This window comes from Paroedura picta, chromosome 4 (genome assembly GCF_049243985.1).
Source record: "Paroedura picta isolate Pp20150507F chromosome 4, Ppicta_v3.0, whole genome shotgun sequence".
Lineage (NCBI taxonomy): Eukaryota > Metazoa > Chordata > Lepidosauria > Squamata > Gekkonidae > Paroedura > Paroedura picta.
Window position 1 is genome coordinate 113,612,890 of NC_135372.1, and position 22,431 is coordinate 113,635,320.

At 41.2% G+C, this 22,431-nt stretch overlaps 1 protein-coding gene across 3 annotated transcripts in view; it reads right to left on the minus strand.

Annotated features, from left to right (window-relative positions):
* Positions 1-21,664, minus strand: part of NDRG3 (NDRG family member 3) — a 44,550-nt gene extending 22,886 nt beyond the window's left edge. For 2 of the 3 annotated variants that reach the window (XM_077335221.1, XM_077335219.1), the window contains exons 1-3: positions 21,494-21,664; positions 7,986-8,087; positions 5,924-5,959 (exon numbers count right to left, since the gene is read on the minus strand). In XM_077335221.1, coding sequence (XP_077191336.1) covers positions 5,924-5,959; positions 7,986-8,042 — 93 coding nt within the window. In that variant the 5' untranslated portion in view covers positions 8,043-8,087; positions 21,494-21,664. Of the gene's footprint in view, positions 1-5,923; positions 5,960-7,985; positions 8,088-21,107; positions 21,368-21,493 lie in introns of those variants that run through there. The other variant, XM_077335220.1, reaches the window with a different exon arrangement.
* Between the last annotated feature and the right edge of the window lie 767 nt (positions 21,665-22,431).

The following is a 22,431-nucleotide window of genomic DNA, read 5'->3' on the forward strand; positions in this document are numbered from 1 at the left end:
CTTTGTTGGTCTTAAAGGTACCACCAGACTCAAATTTTGTTTTGCTGCTTCAGACCAACATGGCTACCCATATGAATCATTCCTACCTTGTTATTCTTACCAGTTCAGGGAACTTCAATGGATACTCAAGAGACACTTCCATGTTTATTCACTCATCTTTACCAAATTGCTAACAGCAGAGTACCATGAAGCTGCATCCTGAACCACAATACGTAAACAAAGCCCATGATCTTTAAGGCACTATAGGAAGCAACTTGAGGAAAATAAAATGTATCCAAATAGTGAAATGTTAGGTTCTTTTAATTATAATCTATAATAATTATAGAAGTTATCTTTGCAATGGCTTTTGTCAGAGGAATAGAACCCAGCTGAGGTGACAATCAAACCAATTTCATTAAATGTGTGTCAAAGCATCTCGTAGAAGCTATGTATGATTATCTTTTGGTTCATATATTCATATGCTATTTTTCTCTCTAATGGAGATCCAAAGTAGCCCACCATCACATTCTCCTTTCTTCCATTTACCTTAACCACCACCCTGTGAAATATTAGTCTGAGAAACAGTTGACTGTCTAATGTCACCAAGCAAGCTTCCATGGTAGAACTTGACAAACTCCAACAGAGCCCTAACCTCCTCTGGCAGCTCATTCAACCAGAAGGGTGCCAATGCTGGGCATATCTCCTAGGGACCAGGGAACACTATTTGGTTGGTATTTGATGAGCACAGCGTTCTACAAGCGGTGCATTTGAAAAGGAGGTTCCTTAGATACATTTGTCCCAGACTGTGTGTGGCCTTGAAGGTCACAACCATCATATTGAATCTGATTTGGAATTCCAATGGAGCTTAGCAGAGGACCAGCTGGAAGTGGGTCCTCTCAAAGGAGTTCTGGTGAGGACTTTGGCTGCTGCATTTTGGACCAGTTGTAGTTTCCAAATCAAAGACAAGGGAAGGCCCATGTAGAATAAGTTACAGTAGTTTAATCTCAAGATGACCATTGCATGAATCAACATAGGAAAATATTCTGGAGCCAGATAGGGCACTAGTAGCTTAGCTTCGCGAGGATGGAGAACCTCCAGCTGCACTACCTTCATGAATTGAGCCTCCATGGAAGGGAAGCATCAAAGATCACCCGCAAATTTTTGGCCATCTGCACAGTTGTCAACTGCACCGTCTGGGGAGATACATTTCCTAGTCTGGTCTCTTTCTCCCTAGTGATTTCCCTAATTGAATTATCCTAGGTGAAAGGGAAGGAAGAACCTTTTAGCATTGATGTAATTAGTAACACCACTAGGAGTCTTATTGTCCTGCAAATATATATTGCTATTTTGAATGGGGAGAAAGAGTCAGTGGTTAACTGCTTCCCGCAGGCTCAGTCATCCCATATGAAGAGTCCAGAAAGCTCTTGGAAGCATGGCATCCAACTGGAATGTCCATTTTCCATTTCTGCATGGAATTTGTAAAACGTACATCAGTGTGGGTGAAACTGACATCCATTTATACATTTCAGTCAAGCGAAGTGACTGCAGAGCAATGTGAAGGCAACGTGTAGGCGATCTTAGGGAAGAGTGTTCGAAGGCAAACTTCCCTTCAAAATGAGGAGGGCTCTGGCTTCTAACAGCTTGGAAGATTTTCCTCAGTTGTTCTGCTCACAGAAGGGTAATACATTTTGTTTTCTTTCTTGGAAGTTGGATGGGACGATATGGCTGTTAACAACTTTCTACTCATAAACCAACACCAAAAGAAACACTCACAAAAGGAAACAGCCTTCATTATTTGAAAGCAATGTAAAAACCTTCCATTGAGACTAGAAATACATTAACACATTTTTTGATAGCTATCATCATGCCAAACATGCCTCACCAAACCCTGGCCAAGCTTGCATAATGGGGTGATTTGAATTTAGATAGAAAAATCTAAAACACATAAAAATAGAAATTAAAAATTCTGAATTAACACCCCCAAACTGAAGAAGCAGTATCTGCACTAGCACACATCACAATTCACACACAAACAAAAAAGACTAAGCAAGACCACATGATACTACACTGCAAGATCTTGGCTGCCATTTGGCTGTTGCTAGGAAACCTCTTATGACATCTCTGGGCAAGCTGATACAAGAAGCTCAGAGATGAAAACCTGTCTGTGTTCTTTAAATTCCTCAATCCCCAATTATTTGGGGGTAGAATGGGGATTAGGGAAGAATGGGCTTTTAGGGCCAAAACCTTCCCTGGTTAGATGATCAGGGGTCCTTGGGAGATCCAATCCCCCCTGCATTAGCAAATGGACAGGTAGCTCAGAGCTGAAAATGCACATGATGCATTCGTGGGTCTGCTTCTCGTACTGTTACAGTTTTTAAAATAAGATAGCCATCACAATCTATCTTCTTTTATTAAAATATATTCTGACTCCTCATCCCCCTCAACATCTGTCATCAGGAGCTCAAGAATACTTTTCTGCTTCCTTCATCCTAGATATTCACAGAGATCCATTCTGTACCATAGTTTAGACATAACGCAAAGATAAAGTAAAGGAACCAAACTGCTAACTTGCACTCCCTCCTCCTCCCTTATGCAGTTGGAATCAATTGATGATGGCCCTTGTCATAAAAACCATGGTCTCCAAGCACTTCTATCCTGGCAAAGCACAGTTTGTGATGAAATTGAATAAATTAATAGAATCCAGCTACATGCAGTGATGGGTCAGGGAGATAAGCACAGGGCTTGTTCATCTAACACAACCCTATGATCTGGGCACTGGGTCTTGATATCCATTTGATGAGATTCTGCCACATATATAATTTAAGTTGTGGTGGTATTTAAAATGCCATGCAGCATTTGAACCAATGACACAGCCTAGTCAAGGGCAGGTACTTGCATTTTTCCAGATGGCTCATTAGATCTTGATGTGCAGTTTTTCAGTTTGTCATGAGCAAACACATGTGAAACAGCCAGAGATGACAGGAAATTTTCAGACTCATTCTTGCCCATAGGAAATTTTCAGACTCATTCTTGCCTCCTAAGGAGACTGTAGCTCTAATTCTTTAGTTATATCTAAAGGAGACTGAAGCGGACACTTCTCAGAAGTTGCCATAAGCATCTTAGAAAAGTTAACAAGACCAATCAGCTTTGTTAACTAGCACAAAGACACAACAAGTAGCTGGATGTTAAGGAGCTAAAATTAACAGAGCAACTGTAAAGAACATCCTGTTCTGCAGTTGCCATGGACACAAGTTAGTGTTCACAGACTCAAAAGAAAAAATGGTAGCAAGTCTCACCTGGTCTATGCTCACTTATTGCCACACTAGAAAAACAGAAAACTAGAGTATGCCTTTGCTCAGGGTAGCCTACTTTCTCCTCTGCTTCAAACAGTGTACGTGTCTCTGCACTCCATTATTCTGGGATACTTATGCTGATGTGCAAGTGATGTCCATATGATCTTAGATCAATATTTAAACTAAATTATCTTATGTAAGTGTGCATTTAATTCACACTTTCAGTTATACTATTCCCTGTTGTGAAATATGAGTGGGGTCAGGGCCTGATAAACAGTCAAAAGTCAATGCTACCTAAACACAGATTAAAACTTCATCAGATAATTCTAATAGCCAGCCTGATCTGATCTGCATAAACCTATGTCTGTAGATCAGGACTAGAAGGAAGATTTCTCCAAAATCAGGAGATTCCCCAGGTTTCCAGAAAAACTCTGAAACCTTAAAAAATGGGGTAGGGGAGTTAAAAATCCCAAAACAAGAAGCTGGGAGCTGTTGGGGAGATTGACATGCCTGGCCAAGGCTGGGGACACGCACACAGGAGTGCAGTGTACCATCTGGCCAGCCCCTGGCTCAGCCAAAGTGTATGCGTGCATGTAGGAAATATATGCAACAAAATATTGAGGGGAGAGCATAGTGGGTTGCCAAGAGGCAGTATCCAAGTGATTTCGGTGAGAAAGACAGAGAATAATGGATGGAAGAAGGAAAGACATACAGAATAGGGAAAATGGGGGGAAGAGGAGTTACAGTAGGCATGATGGAGAGATAAGGAAAACAAAATAAGGAGTATGAGGATAAAGAGAGAGACAAAGAAGGGAAGGTGAGAGAAAGGGATAAGGAAGGGTAAGGAAATGGGATGGCTGTTCTTGCAAGTTCCTCAGGAGTCACCTAAGATTTTTATTTGCACAAAAGCTGACATGGTATGGAAAAGAAGGAGAAGCTAGGGAGCCCAACATTCAAGCAACTGCCATGCTACAATCAAAGGCAAAGAAATATCTGGCTCCTTTCTGTCTGGCTCTCAGGACCTACCCCGAAAAAGGGTTAAAATAGGGAAAGTATGGTCAAGCCTCTGTATGTTAAAACATGTTGTAAAAATAAATAAGAATATTTATTCAAATTAAAAACCCAAGGCTTAACATATAGCCTCATTAAAATCCATGTATACACTCATGCTAATCCCATCACTGACCAGACGCTTTTCGGCAGTGGTCCCCAACCTGCGGGCCGCGGCCCGGCGCCGGGCCGCAAAGGCCATGGCGCCGGGCCGCGGCTCCCTCTCCCCGCCCCCCCCTGCAGTAAAAAACTTCCCAGGCCGCAAGCTTGCGGCCCGGGAAGCTACTTACTGCGGGAGGGCGGGGAGAGGGAATCAGGGCCGTGCCGCGCCCGTGCAGGCCGTGCCCGCGCGGCTCGCGGGCGCGGCCCGATCCGCGAGCGTGGCCCGCGAGGGTGCGGTCCCCGCGGGCGCAGCCCGATGCCCTGCCGGTCCCCAGCCTAATAAAGGTTGGGGACCACTGCTTTTCGGCATCCCTGCCTTTATCAATGGTCAGGCACAAATAAAGCAGCATATGTAAAATGCAAGAACAGCAATGTTAAATATACAGTTGGCTCCCTTGCATACAGTGATTTAATATGTTAACTATGTAGGACACAAAGGACCTTAATCGATTCTATGGACCAGAAGGCCAGATAAAATTCTTTGTGGCCTCTTTTGTTTCTAAAGCAGACCCTGGTCCAGATAAGCACGTCCAGTGTCCAGTGAGTGTCCTATAAGAGCCAGCCTTTCTCCAAAGTATGCTGAGGTGCTCAGGACCTTTCATCCCAGGAGAAGGAACAATAGGAACTAACACTGGGAATGAGGAGGAGGTAGAAAGAATTTGCTTATTTTATTGTAAACAACTGAGCAACAAGGGAAAGAGGCACAGAAATCTAGTAAGTACAAATTCCTGACTGCATTGCATACAGTTATTACAAGAAGATGCTCAACAATTCACATCAGATACTGATCATATGTGGCAAACTAGCCCGACATCATCAGATCTCAGAAGCAAAGCAAATTTGGCCCAGATTAGTGGATGGGAGACCACTAAACAAGTCCAGTGTTGCTATGCAGAAGCACATAATGGGAAGCCAACTCTGTTTGTCTCTTGAAAAACTCATGAGGGGTCACCATAAGTTGGCTGTGACTTGATAGCACTTTCCACTACCAGCTATTAAGATCTTTAATACCAACAGAATGCCACAAATACCAGAGACTGCATAATATCAAATTTGGTCTTTCCCCAAATTGGGAACTCCTAGTGCAAGCTAGCTTCTTTCATACATTTACAAGCAGTTCTTAATTAGAGTTACAAACCCCACACATTTTACCCGTTTGTGAGGTGTAACTTCAGTGCAGATTCGCACCTGAAATCTCATGTACCACTGAAGCACTTTAAGCTACTTAATAAGGGACAATTAGGTCAAGAACCTGAATCTTTGAATTAGAACAGTGCAGATACACACTTAAGTCAGAAATATAAACAAAAGTCAATAGCATGTAAACTTTTCAAATTCACTTTCTCCCATTTGTTCAAAACTATCACACAACCAATTGATTTTTTTCTTCTTCAAGAAAAGACTGCCAATGCAAGCCCATTCGGAATTCACATGCTTACCTGACAATCAAAGTCTTGGAAGTTTCGAGCTGAATTCTGTCAGAATAAGAATATGAAACAATAAATGATCAAAAATACAAAACAGTATGGCTGCAAATCAAGGAACTAAACACTGCACACATCTGAAATTTCTACTTCATCATGTTTGTCAGCATAAAAGGCCACAGGATGCAAAATAAATTTATTTGTTAAACAGGTCTTTGCTGAGTCCCCTTCACACTGCAGCCCTTTGCACGCACACACCCATCCAGATATTGCTGGATTATTGGGAATTGGATAGGATGTAGTGCAGAGGATGGGAGGAAATCAGCAAATCTTGGTCCCCCTTGTGCATGAAGAAGTACCCTTCAGCTCACACAGCGAGTGGCTTGCATCCAAGCCACTTTGCACAGAATCTTCCAAAAGAAAGTGCTCAGATGGAATAATTACAAGGAAGATGTTAATTTTATCACCACTGAAGCCCAGAAGCCAGCCTGTATGATCAGTGCCAATAAGCAGCTAATCACACTGTCAGGCAATGTGCAGCAGTTTCAACACCTCCATAAGTATGCATTTAAATGTTTATACTTACATGGCTCAGAACTACACAATTTCTAATCACTTTCAAAATCTTCATGCATATGTCAAACACCTCTTCGAAATATACTCTGAAACAAGCTTCAGAATGATTTAAATCTAAAGTCAACGTTTATATATTGCGCCTTCTTAAACTGCTACTTGGATAAATCTCAGCCTTTAGCTACTATGCAATATCTACATTTTCTCCATCCAGTGAAGTTAGCTATAGCTTTATTTCTAGATTACAAGGATGCTCAAGCTCTCCTGGCAATTATGAATGCCAGGAGAAAAGGATACTTTGAATTAATGTAAATTGTAATAATATGCATACAAGTTCAGATATTGGTGAGGACAGTTTCTGAGCAAATAAAATGGAAAACAGACAGAAATAAATACTGGATTTGCAGATGAAGTTGTTAATACTGGCACAGATCCAGCACAGCAATTTAATAGCTGCAAAGGTTTCCCTCTATGACAGGCAACTCCCCCACCCAGAGCTATCCAAAATACCCCTCCCAATCCTTTTCCAGTGGTCATTACAGGCAACAAATCTTGCACCTATGGAAACACTGTTCTAAATCCAAGCCAGTGTTCTGCCCCTATACTCATTCCAGGCTACAGAGAAATCATGTCCTTTATATGTGTCTGCACATCTTTCCACATAATAGCAAATATTTGAACTACAGTGACTTCTTTAAAGCTGATGAATACTTTCATAGTTCCTTTCTTTGCATTTGTTCACCATATATGAAGGACAACTGGGTTTTGAGAAGCTGAGGCTGTTACCTTAACTGACAACTAAATATTGTTGTTGTTGTTAGGTGCGAAGTCGTGTCCGACCCATCGCGACCCCGTGGACAATGATCCTCCAGGCCTTCCTGTCTTCTACCATTCCCCGGAGTCTAATATTTAGTTCGCAACTAAATATTATATGTTATAATTCTATGATTAGGTACCCCAAATTCAGCGCTAAAAAAAAGCTAAAAATGGCAATGTTAATGTACAAAACTAAACTTCTTTTCTTTTTTTTAAATTATTTATTCTGCTTTAGCAAGGCATGGAGAGAAACAAGGACCTAAGCAGGACACTGTAGTTATATCCCACTTCTGATGATAACTGGAAATGCCACGGAGATCTGTTCTGGCTTTGGGTATCATCCACTATCTGCACATTTTCAATACTCTTTGCAGTCATAACTGTTTATTGGTGCTGTCACCATTTTATAAGGGGGAAAAAGGTTGGAGTTCACAATCTGAAGTACAATATGGGAGAAGCAAAACTGGAAGGAAAAGAGGACAGAGAGGAAGGTAAATAGAGAAATAATATAGGTAAGGTCAATTGCATCAAAATAGAAACTAAAAAATTATCAGAATATCTAGTTGTTCTGCCAACACCAAATGGTACAGAACTGTAGAATACAGCATGTGTACACGCAGTTGGTACTCAATTCAAATAGTCAAAATGTAAAATTTTGCTAGTGCTCCAGTAAGACCAGATAAGTTACCTTATCATTCAGAAGAGGTTTGATCTCTGTTAACTGGACATCTTGCAATTCATCCATATTTTCTGATACCACCAAAGTTAGCTATGAGATAGCAAATCACAGCTGTTAAGGCAAAGAAAAGACAGAGGTAGATTAAAATCATAACACTGGAAGAGATCCAAGGTTTACAAAAAATGAATTGAGAATATGGAGAAGATGGTCAACCACAGCACTTGGACTGGTCAAAATCATAGGAAGTTTATCTCTCACCCTAATGACCCAGCACTGAGTGAGGCATACTTTATGCTTGACTGAATTACACCTGACTGAATTACAAGTAGCAAGTAATATCTCAGAGCATTTAGACCAGATCTCTGATCTAAATGTTCTATGTAATGACAGCATGCAGAACACAGAAACAATGCTTTGCAGATTCTTTTTAACTTTTACCTTAATTTGCACAAAAAAAATCATTACATGAAATGTATATATCTATATCTCATTTAGGCCCATTATGCACAGCCGCCGAAACGGCAATTTCGGGTCACATGGAAAACGTGGAGGGGGAAGAAGCGAAGCAAACCGCTTATGCACGGGAAGGGACTCAACGGCGGCAAAACCCAGAGTAACCGGTTATGCCCGCGGCAACCCCAGTGCCTCTTCTGGTTGCACCCCAGTCACCCGGAAGCTGTGCTTTCTTCCGCGTTTCGCTAACTCGGCTTTTTCGGCGGTATGCACTGAAACTGTGGCCAGTTGCAGCCAGCTCCGTGTGTTATCGGTGATTTTAGTCGCTGCCATTTCACCCTGAATGTGCGCTATCCCCCCCCCCCGTGCATAATGGGCCATAGGGAAACAATCCATAAAGCCAAACAAACAGACCATTCAACAGGTGGTTGCATACTGCAGTCTGAGTACTTTTAATCATTATTGCTACACAGGCAAATACATTCTAAACATACTTGAAAAAGTACATATCTGACTCAAATGAAGAAGAAACACACCTTTCCAATGGCTAGACAGTTCTGTTCATATTCTCCTCAACTGTATAATACTTCCAATATTATGTGCATGTCGTATGAAGAACTGGCACTTAAGACTAGACTTGTTGCAATTGTTAGTTTCAAAATGGTTCCAATGTCTTTGTTATTACTGATCAAGTTACATCTTGGCTAAAGATACTATTAATGGATTGCACTATGACAGCGTATTACATGTGTTGCTGGCTGCCATGCACTACATTTTTGTTGTAAGCGTGGGAATAAAGAGAAACTGATGCATACTTAATCCAGGCATTAAATTTTATGAATTACAGATTAAGAAGTGGCTTCTTTACTGGATGGATTTAGAAACTTTCATGAGTCGAACAAAAGGTAAATAATGAACAAAAGGTAAATAAAAGGAGGTTGAAGTATTTGGAAGGTTGTCACTTGGAGGAGGGCAGGATGCTGTTTCCGTTGGCGTCAGAGGAAATAACACACAGTAATGGATTTAAACTACAAGTACAACGATATAGGCTAGATATCAGGGGGAAAAATTCAGTCAGAGTAGTTCAGCAGTGGAATAGGCTGCCTAAGGAGGTGGTGAGCTCCCCCTCACTGGCAGTCTTCAAGCAAAGGTCGGATACACACTTTTCTTGGATGCTTTAGGATGCTTTGGGCTGATCCTGCATTGAGCAGGGGGTTGGACTAGATGGCCTGTATGGCCCCTTCCAACTCTATGATTCTATAATTCTATGATAGCTACTGGTATTCCTTTGCCTTTCCATGACCATTGGGTGTACTTATTTTAATGGCCCAGGAGAGGAACTAATAGGAATTTCCACTTCAGACAGATGTAATTGTAATAAAAATGTTATATAGTGACCTCAGAATGGTATTATCATTGTAGAAACTGTAACAATCTGAATCTTTCCTTACCATCCCCTTTCTGAAAGGTATACACTGTTACTGATCATTTGATTCACTTTTCTCACACTCTTTTACAGTGTTAATTTCAGCAGAAGTCTAGCATCTGGAACAATCCAGTCTGGCCATTTATAAATATGGAGTTAGAAAGGCAGCGTCCAGAGGGATGCATGTCTTCTGCTGCATAATTGATAAATACAGTCTGCTGACGTTTCCAAGGCAACTGCAGGCTCCCCAGACATGCAAGCAAAGAGGAGCATAAGGCTGGCTAAGCGGCTTGCCTATCCTAACTTAGCTGCACCTTACTTCAGCACTGATATTTTGAGTAAAAGCCAACACCCAAGCACAGATCTAGAATGAGGCAGACACGCCATAAAGGAAAGGCCAGCCTCTAATCTAAAAACTAAAATGGTTCTGCAGGGCTTGCAAAAGGGAGCTCCTCCACCAGGCATTTGGTTGAGGTTGACCAAAAGTAAACAGTATTTATTGGGCCCTGAACCTCCCTCTTTGAACCCATGCAATGGATCTGACCAACCATGGACCTGTTAGATTGTTTACCCTGTTAAAATGTTATCTTTTGTGTTTATTGCTATTACTGTTACTTTCATTGTTATAATCTCCAAGTTTGATGTATTGTTCCTGTTACGTTCTATGTGAACTGCCCTGAGCTTCAGTGGAGGGTGGTATACAAATGTAATCAATCATCAATCAAATAATATACTTTAAACCTTATGTATCAACAAGTGTGCAAGTTCTTATTGTGGCCTCTTGGTATAATTGTAATGGTTAACACTACTAATTAAAAAAAACAGCAGTTTAATTACTAACAGAGGAACTGTTAACATCCCATTGTTAGGTTGGCCAATATTTTAACAGCAATAGCCTTAAGATAAGGCTTTAAAATACAAATTTAAGTGGATCAGATCAAGTTGCCTATAGTCCAGCATCCAGCTTTACTTTAAATGATTTATAGACCTGCCTTTCTCTCAGGGAACTGGGAACCAAAATGGACAACAATAAAATCGATGCATACAAACCACCAGCCATATAGCCAGCAACAATTAAATTAAAATTTAAAATAAAATACAGTGTTTCTCATAGTGCTCAGCCAGATGCCTTAGTACTAGTTTACTAGTTTATTTACTAGTTTATTTATATTTCTATACCGCCCATTTCTTTGCAGCTCTGGGCGGTTTACCCTGAACATTATATAACTTACATGGAACCTCATTGCAGACTCAAGGCAACAAACACCCTTCCCCTGCTATTGCTATCCAGGAACTAGCATTCAGAAGTATAGTGTCAAAAAACAAGTGGTTTCATTCATACCTTCACAAATAACTTGTACTCCAAGAATATGTCAAATCCCCCTTTAAAGCCATCACTACACCATGTTGCAGTAAATTCTGTAGTTATGTGTTATGTTTAGGAGCCAGTTTTATTGGGCAGTTTAATTGGGCAAGCCTGATCTCTAATACAGGAGAACAATAAAAAGCTGTCTTGGTAAAATCTCCACTCATGGTATATAAATTTTACTTTACTATGGCCTCTGTGAAGTCAAGGCTATGGTATTCCCAGTTGCAATGTATGGCTGCAAAAGTTGGACCATAAGGAAGGCGGAGCGTCAAAGAATTGAGGCTTTTGAACTCTGGTGCTGGAGAAGACACTTGCGAGTCCCTTGGTCTGCAAGGCGAACAAACTGGTCAGTCCTCGAGGAGGTCAGCCCGGACTGCTCCTTAGAAGGCAAGGTCCTGAAGATGAAACTCAAATACTTTGGCCACTGCATGATAAGGAAGGACTCCCTGGAGAAAAGCCTAATGCTGGGAGCGATTGAGGGCAAAAGAAGAAGGGGACGACAGAGAATGAGGTGGCTGGATGGAGTCACTGAAGCAGTAGGTGCAAACTTAAATGGACTCCGGGGAATGGAAGAGGACAGGAAGGCCTGGAGGATCATTGTCCATGGGGTCGCGATGGGTCGGACACGACTTCGCACCTAGCAACAACAATTGCCTCTGTGAAGCAACAAGTTTGCAAGCCCTTCTGGTTTCTTCTGGTTGGCCCCCAACCTGTTTCAACTTTCCATTTGGTGATGTGCTCCTTACCCTTAGTCCTCAAAGGGGCCAAAAATAACTTTGGTAACTGCTGTCACCATCAAATCTGAAAGTATCTCCTCCTAAACTGATCTCTAACAAGCCTATATCTTCGAAACTTTAATAAGTGAATGAATAAAATAATATACCTGTTCAGTTCAAGTTTTTGGACAGAGTAAGGAAACCAAGAAAAGCTGAGATCACACAGTCCTCTATCCTGACTCTTAACAAGATATTACTAATGCTTTACCTCTTCAATATTCCCAACTCAGGATATAGGAGAGCTGTTATTTTATTGTATCATAATGCTCCCCATTGACATTTTTAGAGGGAAAGTTTTTAAAAGATCCCTCTAAACGAACTTGTGCATCTGCCAAAATGGGAATATATAGACAGCAGACCATGTGATATTTAAATGTAAGATTTACAGTCAAATTCAGCAAGCACTCTTAGCCTCCATAGTATCAAGCTTTCCTACTAGCCAGAGAACCACCAACTTTATGGAAAGAACCATGAGCTGAGTGGCCAAATATTCCTAGTTGGCTATTAAGATTAGAGTACTGTGGAAATCAAATAATTATGCTTATTTTATTATGTTACCGCATCATATTAACCAGTTTACTATATAATCCTGATTATATGATTTTATTGGGATTGTTTTGGTTTTATAGAAAGATTTATTCTGTTTATGTTTTATTATATCTCTTAAGCATGACTATTAATCCTGTATACGCTATTTGATATTCTGGTTAATGACCATAAGAAATTAATTCATTCATTATTCTGGGGGGTTTCCTAGCTGATTTTTTGTTGTTGAATTTTAATGTATTGCTGCCATTATATTAGTATGTTCTCTATACAGTAGAAAAGAATGCCAATTTGATTTGAGTGCTAATAATTTTTCTTGTTTCCTTTATACAAGGGGTTTCTTGAACAAACAAACAAGGCTTTGGAAACATGTACTACCACAAACCAAGGACAAATTCACATAGCCAACTGCTGTTACAGTTCATATTCAGCACTGATATAAACTGTTACCTCAATTTGTTAATAGGTGGGTTTCAAATTTTATATCTGGAGACTTTAAATTTCATTCCTTTCAGCAAATAGCATTTTAATATAGTAACATGTTTTAAGACCAATATTCACACTCCCTTTTATGTATTATAATCCCAGATGCATGCATACCAAAGCTCAACACTATTCAGGTGAGAGACAAATAACTGCATAATATAGCCAGTCAGGAATAAATGAATGACTATATATAAAAAAATGTTTTAAAACTCTGACTTTTTCGCCTGCATGCTATAACAAAGCTCATATTCAGTTTGAATCTATTCAGTTACACCAGTAGTTTCTAACTGTAACTATCTGCAATCCTACAAGAGAACAGAGCTAAGGACAGAAAATTCCATTTTGACAATATAGTTCAGCTGTAAATATAGGTACCGGTTGGGAACAAAAAGCCACAACCTATAAGGAATATCCTTTTGAATAATTGTAAATAAACATAGACATAACCATGCTTCAGCTGTAATGGCAAAATCATAACCCACTGCTAAACAGACTAGCCTGAAGGATATTTAGGCTCTTGCAGGATGATGTAATTGAAGACTTTTGCAGCGAAACGCAACATGGCATTTCATACAAACTACAAGCTAAGATATATGTTCTTCCCTGAAAAACTGCATTCCAATTTAGGATTAAACCTTTATGTGGGATCCTAGTGCAAATCACAGTTTGTCACGAAGGAAAGCTTCACCATGAAAACAAAAGCATTCAATTAATAAGCTGTACAGACAGAGGGAGGGCACACACAAGCAAAGGATCCCCCAGGCATGTTCACATAATGGACATCCATAATTGGCCATTATATTTGAAGAATGCCAAAACAGGCACATCAGAAATATTGTGTAATATGAAGGGGTGGGGTGAGGTCAGAGACCTTGGAGACAGTGTAGACTACACTAGAGGGGGCAAGATTATCCATGATTTGGTGACTGTTGCCTAAACTTCATCATGATTGCATACTCTCTTCCACTTACCTTTATGCTTCCTTCCTAGAAGCAAAGAAGGAAAGGAGGGCCACACCAAAGCAAAGCAAGAAAAAACAAAATGGTGCAAATGAAATTTTTGTATAGTTATACAGTCTATGCAGTTCACATGCAGTTTTCCCAGGAGGAATCTGAGATTCTTTTTCATTCCATTCCCATACATGACTTTGCTCCAGTGTATGTATGGGAAGGGAATGGAAAAGGATCTGAAAGTCCTCCTGGCAAAATCACATCCAAAACGTGTAGGGGCTGTATAGCTATTACACATTTCAGCATTTTATTCCTTCTCCTCCTTAAAAGCGAAATGTAATTTGTTGGTATATTTGAGCCAGAGAAACCGGTTCATGTAGAACAGCGCTTCCCTGTGCTATAGAAATAGATACTACAATTAAACGAAGGTTTCCAGTTCTAATTTCATTGAGAGCTATGGCCCATGCAAATCATTCAAATGCAATAAAAGTATATCTTAGAAGAGTCACCCAAAGACTCAGACACTGTGCTTAATTTTAGAAGATCCTTTATAATGTTATAATTCTATTTAGTTGTATACATTTCAGACTCTGGATGGTCTTGAAACCTTAAAGCCATTTCTCCTTCTCTGGAAATATGTATTTCAAGAACATATACTTCAAGTGTCCCAGCACTAGATTTTAATTAGCAAATATACTCATTATATTATTTGCTTTGTTCCTATGAAGTACAACATTCCTATGAAGTACAACTGGATTCTCTACTGTTGTTAAAACAGTATTTCTCAGATAAACAGCTAAGAAACAGCACCTATTTGTAAATTCCAAAGCACGGACCTAAGTATCATCTGTAAATTCCCTGAACAACATTCAAGAAGGCTGCAAGAATCGGACTACTGCAATGTGTTCTACTTGGGGATACCCTTAAAGAATGTTTGGAAACCGCAACCAGGACAGAATGCTGCTGCTATGACACTGGTTGGGACCAGCTAGTCAGAGCACATGATCCTGACACTACAGCAATTACATTGGCTACTAATCTGCTTTGGAGCCCAACTCATAATGTTGTTTTGTCCTTTAAAACCCCACATGCCTTGGGACCAAAGAAGGTTGGTGGACACACAAGGGAGGGTATTTTCAGTGGCAGCCCCACAGATACAGAACAACCTCCTAAGGGAGGTGTACTTGGCTCGCTTCTATTTCACTCTCCAATCCCCGCTGTCTCATGCAATGTTCTTTTTAATCTTGATAAATTTCACAGATTGTGTGGGGGATATCAATATGAGGATGGAACACAGAGAGGGGCACATGAACACCTTGAACTTGATTTGGAATTCTATTGGCAGCCAATGCACCTGGCAGTTATTGTTATGTGCGAAGTCATGTCCGACCCATCACGATCCCATGGACAATGATCCTCCAGGCCTTCCTGTCCTCTACCATTAGCCGGAGTCCATTTAAGTTTGCACCCACTGCTTCAGTGACTCCATCCAGCCACCTCATTCTCTGTCGTCCCCTTCTTCTTTTGCCCTCGATCGCTCCCAGCATTAGGCTCTTCTCCAGGGAGTCCTTCCTTCTCATGAGGTGGCCAAAGTATTTGAGTTTCATCTTCAGGATCTGGCCTTCTAAAGAGCAATCAGGGTTGATCTCCTCTAGGACTGACCGGTTTGTTCGCCTTGCAGTCCAAGGGACTCGCAAGAGTCTTCTCCAGCACTAGAGTTCAAAAGCCTCAATTCTTTGACGCTCGGCCTTCCTTATGGTCCAACTTTCGCAGCCATACATTGCAACTGGGAATACCATAGCATTGACTAAACGCACTTTTGTTGGCAGGGTGATGTCTCTGCTTTTTAGGATGCTGTCTAGATTTGCCATAGCTTTCCTCCCCAGGAGCAAGCGTCTTTTAATTTCTTTGCTGCAGTCCCCATCTGCAGTGATCTTGGAGCCCAGGAAAATAAAATCTGTCACTATCTCCATTTCTTCCCCATCTATCTGCCAGGAATTGAGAGGGCCGGATGCCATGATCTTTGTTTTCTTGATGTTGAGTTTCAAGCTAACTTTTGCACTCTCCTCCTTCACCCGCATCAACAGGCTCTTTAGTTCCTCTTCACTTTCTGCCATTAGAGTGGTATCATCTGCATATCTGAGGTTGTTGATATTTCTCCCTGCAATCTTGATCCCAATTTGTGACTCCTCTAATCCCGCATTTCTCATGATGTCAGCACCTGGCAGACGGTAGGTTAAATATGAGCCCTCCAGGGACCCCTGCAGCCGCATTTTGTACCAGCTGTAGCTTCTGGATCTAAACAGCAAATTAGTTAGTTATCTTTATATTTAAAAGTTACAGTGATCCAACCTGGAGATGATTGTCACATGGATCACTGTTGCTTTGCCTGGTGAAAATGGCAAGACATCTAGCACCCTACATTCATGACCTGAGCCTCCACAGAGAGGGAGGCATCGAAAATCATTCCCAGGTTCCTGACAGAAAGTGAAGTTGTTAATTGCACTCAAGACAGGGGCAGCACACTACCTCTTCTGGTCCTTTTCCCCCCCAGCCATAAAAACTCTTTCTTTGAGGAGTTAAGCCTCAGGGAACTCTGCAAGAGTCATCCCGTCACACCTTCCAGATATTCAGCCAGTGATGTTGGGAGTGTATCCAGCCAGCTACTCATTAACAGACAGAGCTGGGTATCATCAGCATATTTATGGCATCCCAGCCCATATCCCCCAACCAGCTGTATAGATGTAAAATAGCATGGGGGAGGGGAGAGAATCATACCCTGAAGTATTCCACAAGGGGAGAGAATCGCACCATGCAATATTCCACAAGGGAGTGGGAAATAGTGTAACTGCTTCTCCCAAATTGCTACCCTCTATTCCTGACCTTGACATAAGAAGAGCCATTGTAGGTCTGACGTCTTGACAAGGTGCATTGTGGATTCTGGTTAAAGCTCAATTTGTTTACATGCCTACATTTGAATCATGCTATATCTACCTCTTTGAAAACAAAGATCATGGCATCTGGCCCTCTGAATTCCTGGCAAATAGATGGGGAGGAAATTGAGATAGTGACAGATTTTATTTTCCTGGGCTCCAAGATCACTGCAGATGGGGACTGCAGCAAAGAAATTAAAAGACGCTTGCTCCTGGGGAGGAAAGCTATGGCAACTCTATAAAGCATCCTAAAAAGCAGAGATATCACCCTGCCAACAAAAGTGTGTCTAGTCAAGGCTATGGTATTCCCAATTGCAATGTATGGCTGCGAAAGTTGGACCATAAGGAAGGCCGAGCATCAAAGAATTGAGGCTTTTGAACTCTGGTGCTGGAGAAGACTCTTGTGAGTCCCTTGGACTGCAAGGCAAACAAACCGGTCAGTCCTAGAGGAGATCAGCCCTGACTGCTCCTTAGAAGGCCAGATCCTGATGATGAAACTCAAATACTTTGACCACCTCATGAGAAGGAAGGACTCCCTGGAGAAGAGCTTAATGCTGGGAGCAATCGAGGGCAAAAGAAGAAGGGGACAACAGAGAATGAGAAGAATATTTGAGTCCAGCAGCACCCTTAAGACCAACAAAATTTTATTCTGGGTATAAGCTTTTGTGTGCATGCAGACTTCATCAGATCATATATTTGTAATTTGTAAATGTATATAATAACCTATTTTTGTAAGCCTGCACTTTTCACTGTATTTGCACTACTCAATGTCTAGAAGTCAGCGTACTATGATTATTCTACCCTTTAAGTATTAGAATGCTTTCAGCAGAATGTATTCAAGTGGCATGAAGTATATCACGTCACTGAAATTTTTTAAAGAATACTTCAAGATTGTTTCTTGTCTAAACTATCAAAACAAAAGACAAAGTAATCAAAATAATAACTTATCTTGAACATAAACATTAACACCATACTTGACTTAAAATTCTTTAGCATCCATCTCATGCCTTTAAGAAAGAAAATGGTCTGAATCTTTTTTCTTCCATGTACACAAAACATTCTTTCTGCCAAGATAAGTTTACTTAAGACAGCAATAAAGGTTTGTTAGGTTTTATCTTAGATATTATCCTGACTTGTTGATAAACCTTAAACAAAGCTAAGTAATGAATTCATGTTAGTGATAAATAGATCAGAGACAAGTGGCCTCAAACATGCAGCCTCACCCTACAACAAGTGGTCATTTCATTAGATCATGTTCTGTTGCCCCTCACCCCCAAAAAAATGCCAGAAATGGTCCAGTGGCCTACTCCTGAACTACGATCTTTTCCTCCCCTTTTTAACACCTAACCTGATGAAGATTTCTGGATACACTGAAAACACACACAGTGGGTTATGTTATTTTGGTTGCTCATAATATTTATTATAATTATTATTTTAATATTTATCTCTTTCACTGAGACTCCAGGCAGATTATACAATTTAAAACAAAACAACAGAAATAAAAACTGGGTTACAAAATTAGACAGAAAGGTATTGAAAACAATATAATATAGAATTTCTAGCCTTTAAAAAAAAGCATTTCTTTACATCTCTTCCACATAATATATTTCTGGTAAGGCCTTGAAAGAGGAGCGAGTCTCATGGCTTAAGTGCTGGCACTTAACACCCACTCAGGGTGGCTGTTCCACCCCAGTGCCTTTTCCTCCAGCCAGCTTGCCTGTCTAGTGGCCAGCCAATCACTTTCCATCCCCCACCCCTGACCACCCCCTCCTCCTTCCACTTCCCTCTGAGGCTTGGAGGCTGCAGATTCCTGCTGCGTGAGAGCTGCCCCTGCCGGAGAGTTCCCTAACAGCTGCCTGCAGCCTTTCCAGGTCCTGGGGGGGGAGGGAGAGGCTATCTGCAGAGTTCTTCCACCCTATCCTCCCAATCTAGCACCTGCTGTATTCCTGAATGCAATGGCCTTGGCTCTTATAGTAGAATATAAGAGAATGTAACAGAACTGAACAGCAAAGCTGGGAAATAATGCAATAAACAGTACATTCATTCATTTTATTTGTTAGTTTTCTAAGCCCCCAATCTCCAGAAAGGTATTGGGGCAGCTTACAACAGATATATATGTGAAACACAGAAAGGGAAATTAACCGTCTGGTTTTACACATTCTGTAAAATGATAAGAATGTTGGCGCTTCCCTGTGACCTGGTTCTTTTTTGCTACAGACTAGCACAGCTTTCTTTTTATTTTTGTTCTAAGATCATATTAATGCACTCATATGCACTGAAAATACTATATAAGTGTCTCAAGAACAGCATGGAACGCCAACCTCTTTACTAGTGAGAAAGTTTTCAGGTCTACAGCTGATTATTTTCTATTTTGATTGATGCAGCTGGCAATTCAGAGTGCTCCTCTGTCAAGTTTTATATATATACACTGAATCATCCCTGCAGCATCCTTCCTAATACAAGAAAACCAGAGCTACCTGTAAACATCTTTGAGCCTATTTTTAAAGGTATAGAGAGATTATGGAACCATTCTCTGTGCTTGTTGCAATTATGATTAGATTTCTTCCCTTCAGTAAGAGGAAAAACAAGTCAATAATTTCTGCAGAACCCTCTTCCTCAGATATCTCTAGAAGTGAATTAGTGTTTTAATTTCCCATCAAAATTATGCTTGCTTGATGGCACTGATACCAAGTTCTACAGAAACTGTCAAAATTAGACCAAGAGAAGGCACCAACTAGATTGTATCCAGTTGAGAAGAAATGAAACAGAGAAGACTGAGCAGTATGGCTAATAAGCTTTACTTCCTGAAATTAGTAGTCTTCATTTATTAGCAAGAAAGAACCTTAGAAAGTTACTGCTAGCAGAATTTCTCAAGCTTACTTCCTCCCCAACATTCTAAAAATGGTATTTCTTTCCCCTTACAAGTTCACAGAATCCATTCATCCTTAATCTAGGTTTCATTTTTCCTCAAATACTGAGGGCAGAGCTTTTTATTTTAATGTAATGCCAAGCATATGGGTAGCATTTAATATGAGAGAAGCTGAAGCTTCCTTTATCCAGCACCTGAACCTGCTATTTCTAAGCCTATATTTGGGGATTATTCAAAGTTTTGACGGGCACACTGGGATGTTTTAAAATGTTAGTAGACCATTAGACTCTTATAAACATTTTCCATCCCAATATACAGCCTTCTAAGAAGACAGATACAACCTATGCAACAACACAGCTACCTCATACATCAGAATTACTTTTGCAAATAAATAATTAAAGACGAATAAGGGATATACACATTTACAGCTTGATCCTAAATACAAATCCCACTGATTTCAATCAGATTTATGCATAGTATTATAAATATACAGAATTAACAGAAAGGCAACCGGGTGTTTGTGCTGATTCGCTACTAGAAATACATATTTTACAAACAGCAATTTAATCATTTATAGGACAAACTTGCAATACTGGTAATGACTATATTCAGTCACATATGATAGCTGCAAATGCAGCTTTTAACCAAAGCTATTCTCCAAAAGGGGCATTAACAGCACCATTGTGAGCATGCATCATTTAATTCCAACATAGGCACAAGTGATTGCTTCTGTTCAGAGAAATCAACCTCAAAAGTATTTTCATCATGAAGGCAACATGATTTTTGTACGACGCTAAACAAGGCAACATTGGAAAAGGAGGGCCCAGTCTGCTGAAAGCTCTACAGAGACGAGCCATGATCAGTTCAAATCAGAATGGCAACAGAAGGTTAGATTCTACTGTAATACAAAATCCCTGCAAACTGTTCACTCCCAAAGAAATAAGCACGATGCAGCTGTTCACTTGCTTCTCAAGAGATGCCTGCAAATCAGACAATGATTCTTTTCAGCAGCAAGTTTTATCTACAGTTCTTGCGTTTACTGAAGGACGCGTGGACACGCTAGAAGGAATGGCAAAAAAAAAAAAATTCCAGCTCAAACGCCACGCTTTGCGAGACCTATTCATCCCGGAGAAATTGACAGCGCGATCGTAAGCAAATGCTTACACGGAAGTAGGTCTTATACTTGAGCTCAACGGGATTTTCATTCTAACTAAATAGGCTTAAATCCACAGCCTTAAAAGCAGCACCACTGAGCGCAGGCACTGCTTGCCAACCCAGGAAAAGAACTCTGTGACATTGCTTAGATTTTATCGGTCCACATACCGCTAACCTGCCAGGTGTCATTTCTCCTTTTTCTGCCCCCGGGTGGCCAGTTGGGGCCAGGCGCGCCCTTCCCAGCCAGAGATGCAGCATCCCAATTACACCCCGCAAGCCAGCCTGGGTGGCCACAGGGCGCGCCAGCCATCCCAGGAAGGCAAGGCCGAGATCTCGCCCCCCCCCCCCCCGGCCTCTGGGGACGATGGGGGCGGGGGGAAAGTGTGGTCAGAGCAGCTGAACACCCCCAAAGCCCGCCGTGGGGACGAGGCATCGACTCCCAACCAGCCAACTGCTCCGCCCGTCGCTGAGACACAAACGACTCGGCCATACCGTGAAGCGGAAGAGAGCAAGGCCGACGAGGGAAGACCAGCCCCGCACGACCCAGAACTTACCTGACGCCACAAACAGCACAGGCACCAGTGACCCCCCCGCCTTCTACTCTAGGACTCCAGCAACACTCAACAGCATGTGTGAGGAAACAACCGCGCAGGCGCAGTGCGACTGGAGGAGAGGGTCACGACTGCCGCGCAAGCGCACACTTCCCGTGGTTGTTTAGGTCTACGAAAGCGGTGGCAGGCTTCGGTAAAAAGAAGGGGCGGGGGAAGAGAAAGCCAGAAAAGGGCGGGAGAGTGAGAGAACAGCCGGGTGGGGGTGCGCGCGCCCCAGGTGTTATTTGTAGTGGATGCTGGTGCAAGTTGATCGGGTTAATTGCAGGTGCTCGAGCTGGTTCAACTTGAACTATGTTTCTAGTTTAGAAATCATGTTCTCAGATTTGAAAACTGCTCCTCCTAATTCTGTAACTGGTCGGAGTTAATCTTTAAATCCAACCTTATACAGTATTTACTTAGAAGTAAATCCCATGAGATTTGTTCCCTAAGAAATCAACATGGGATTGAAAGCTTTGAGGAAAGTTGATTTTGACAGATACCTGGAAATGTCAGATCAGAAAGTATGTGATGATACAGCAGTGTGTGAGGGAAATTATCATGAACTGGAAAACATAACTTTTGTTCCACTTGAAAGATGCTGGATTATTATGAAAAGATAAGTATGAAAAATGGCTGGGGAAGGGAATTATTGTCAAAACATGGATTATTCTCAAAATATTCTATTGAAGGTGACATGTTACAGGTTTGAAACAGGACAGGGTAAAAGCCAGAATGGGCCAGAACAGGCATTAAACAAGAGTACCACAAAAAAGAGAGTGCATTATGGAACAATATTTTAGAAATGAAAAGGCAGAAATTCTACATCTTTATTAACCCTTATGTGGCCAAAAAGCCTCTGGAGCACCCCCAGAAGGTGCTGAGTTCTTGAGTGGCCATAATGC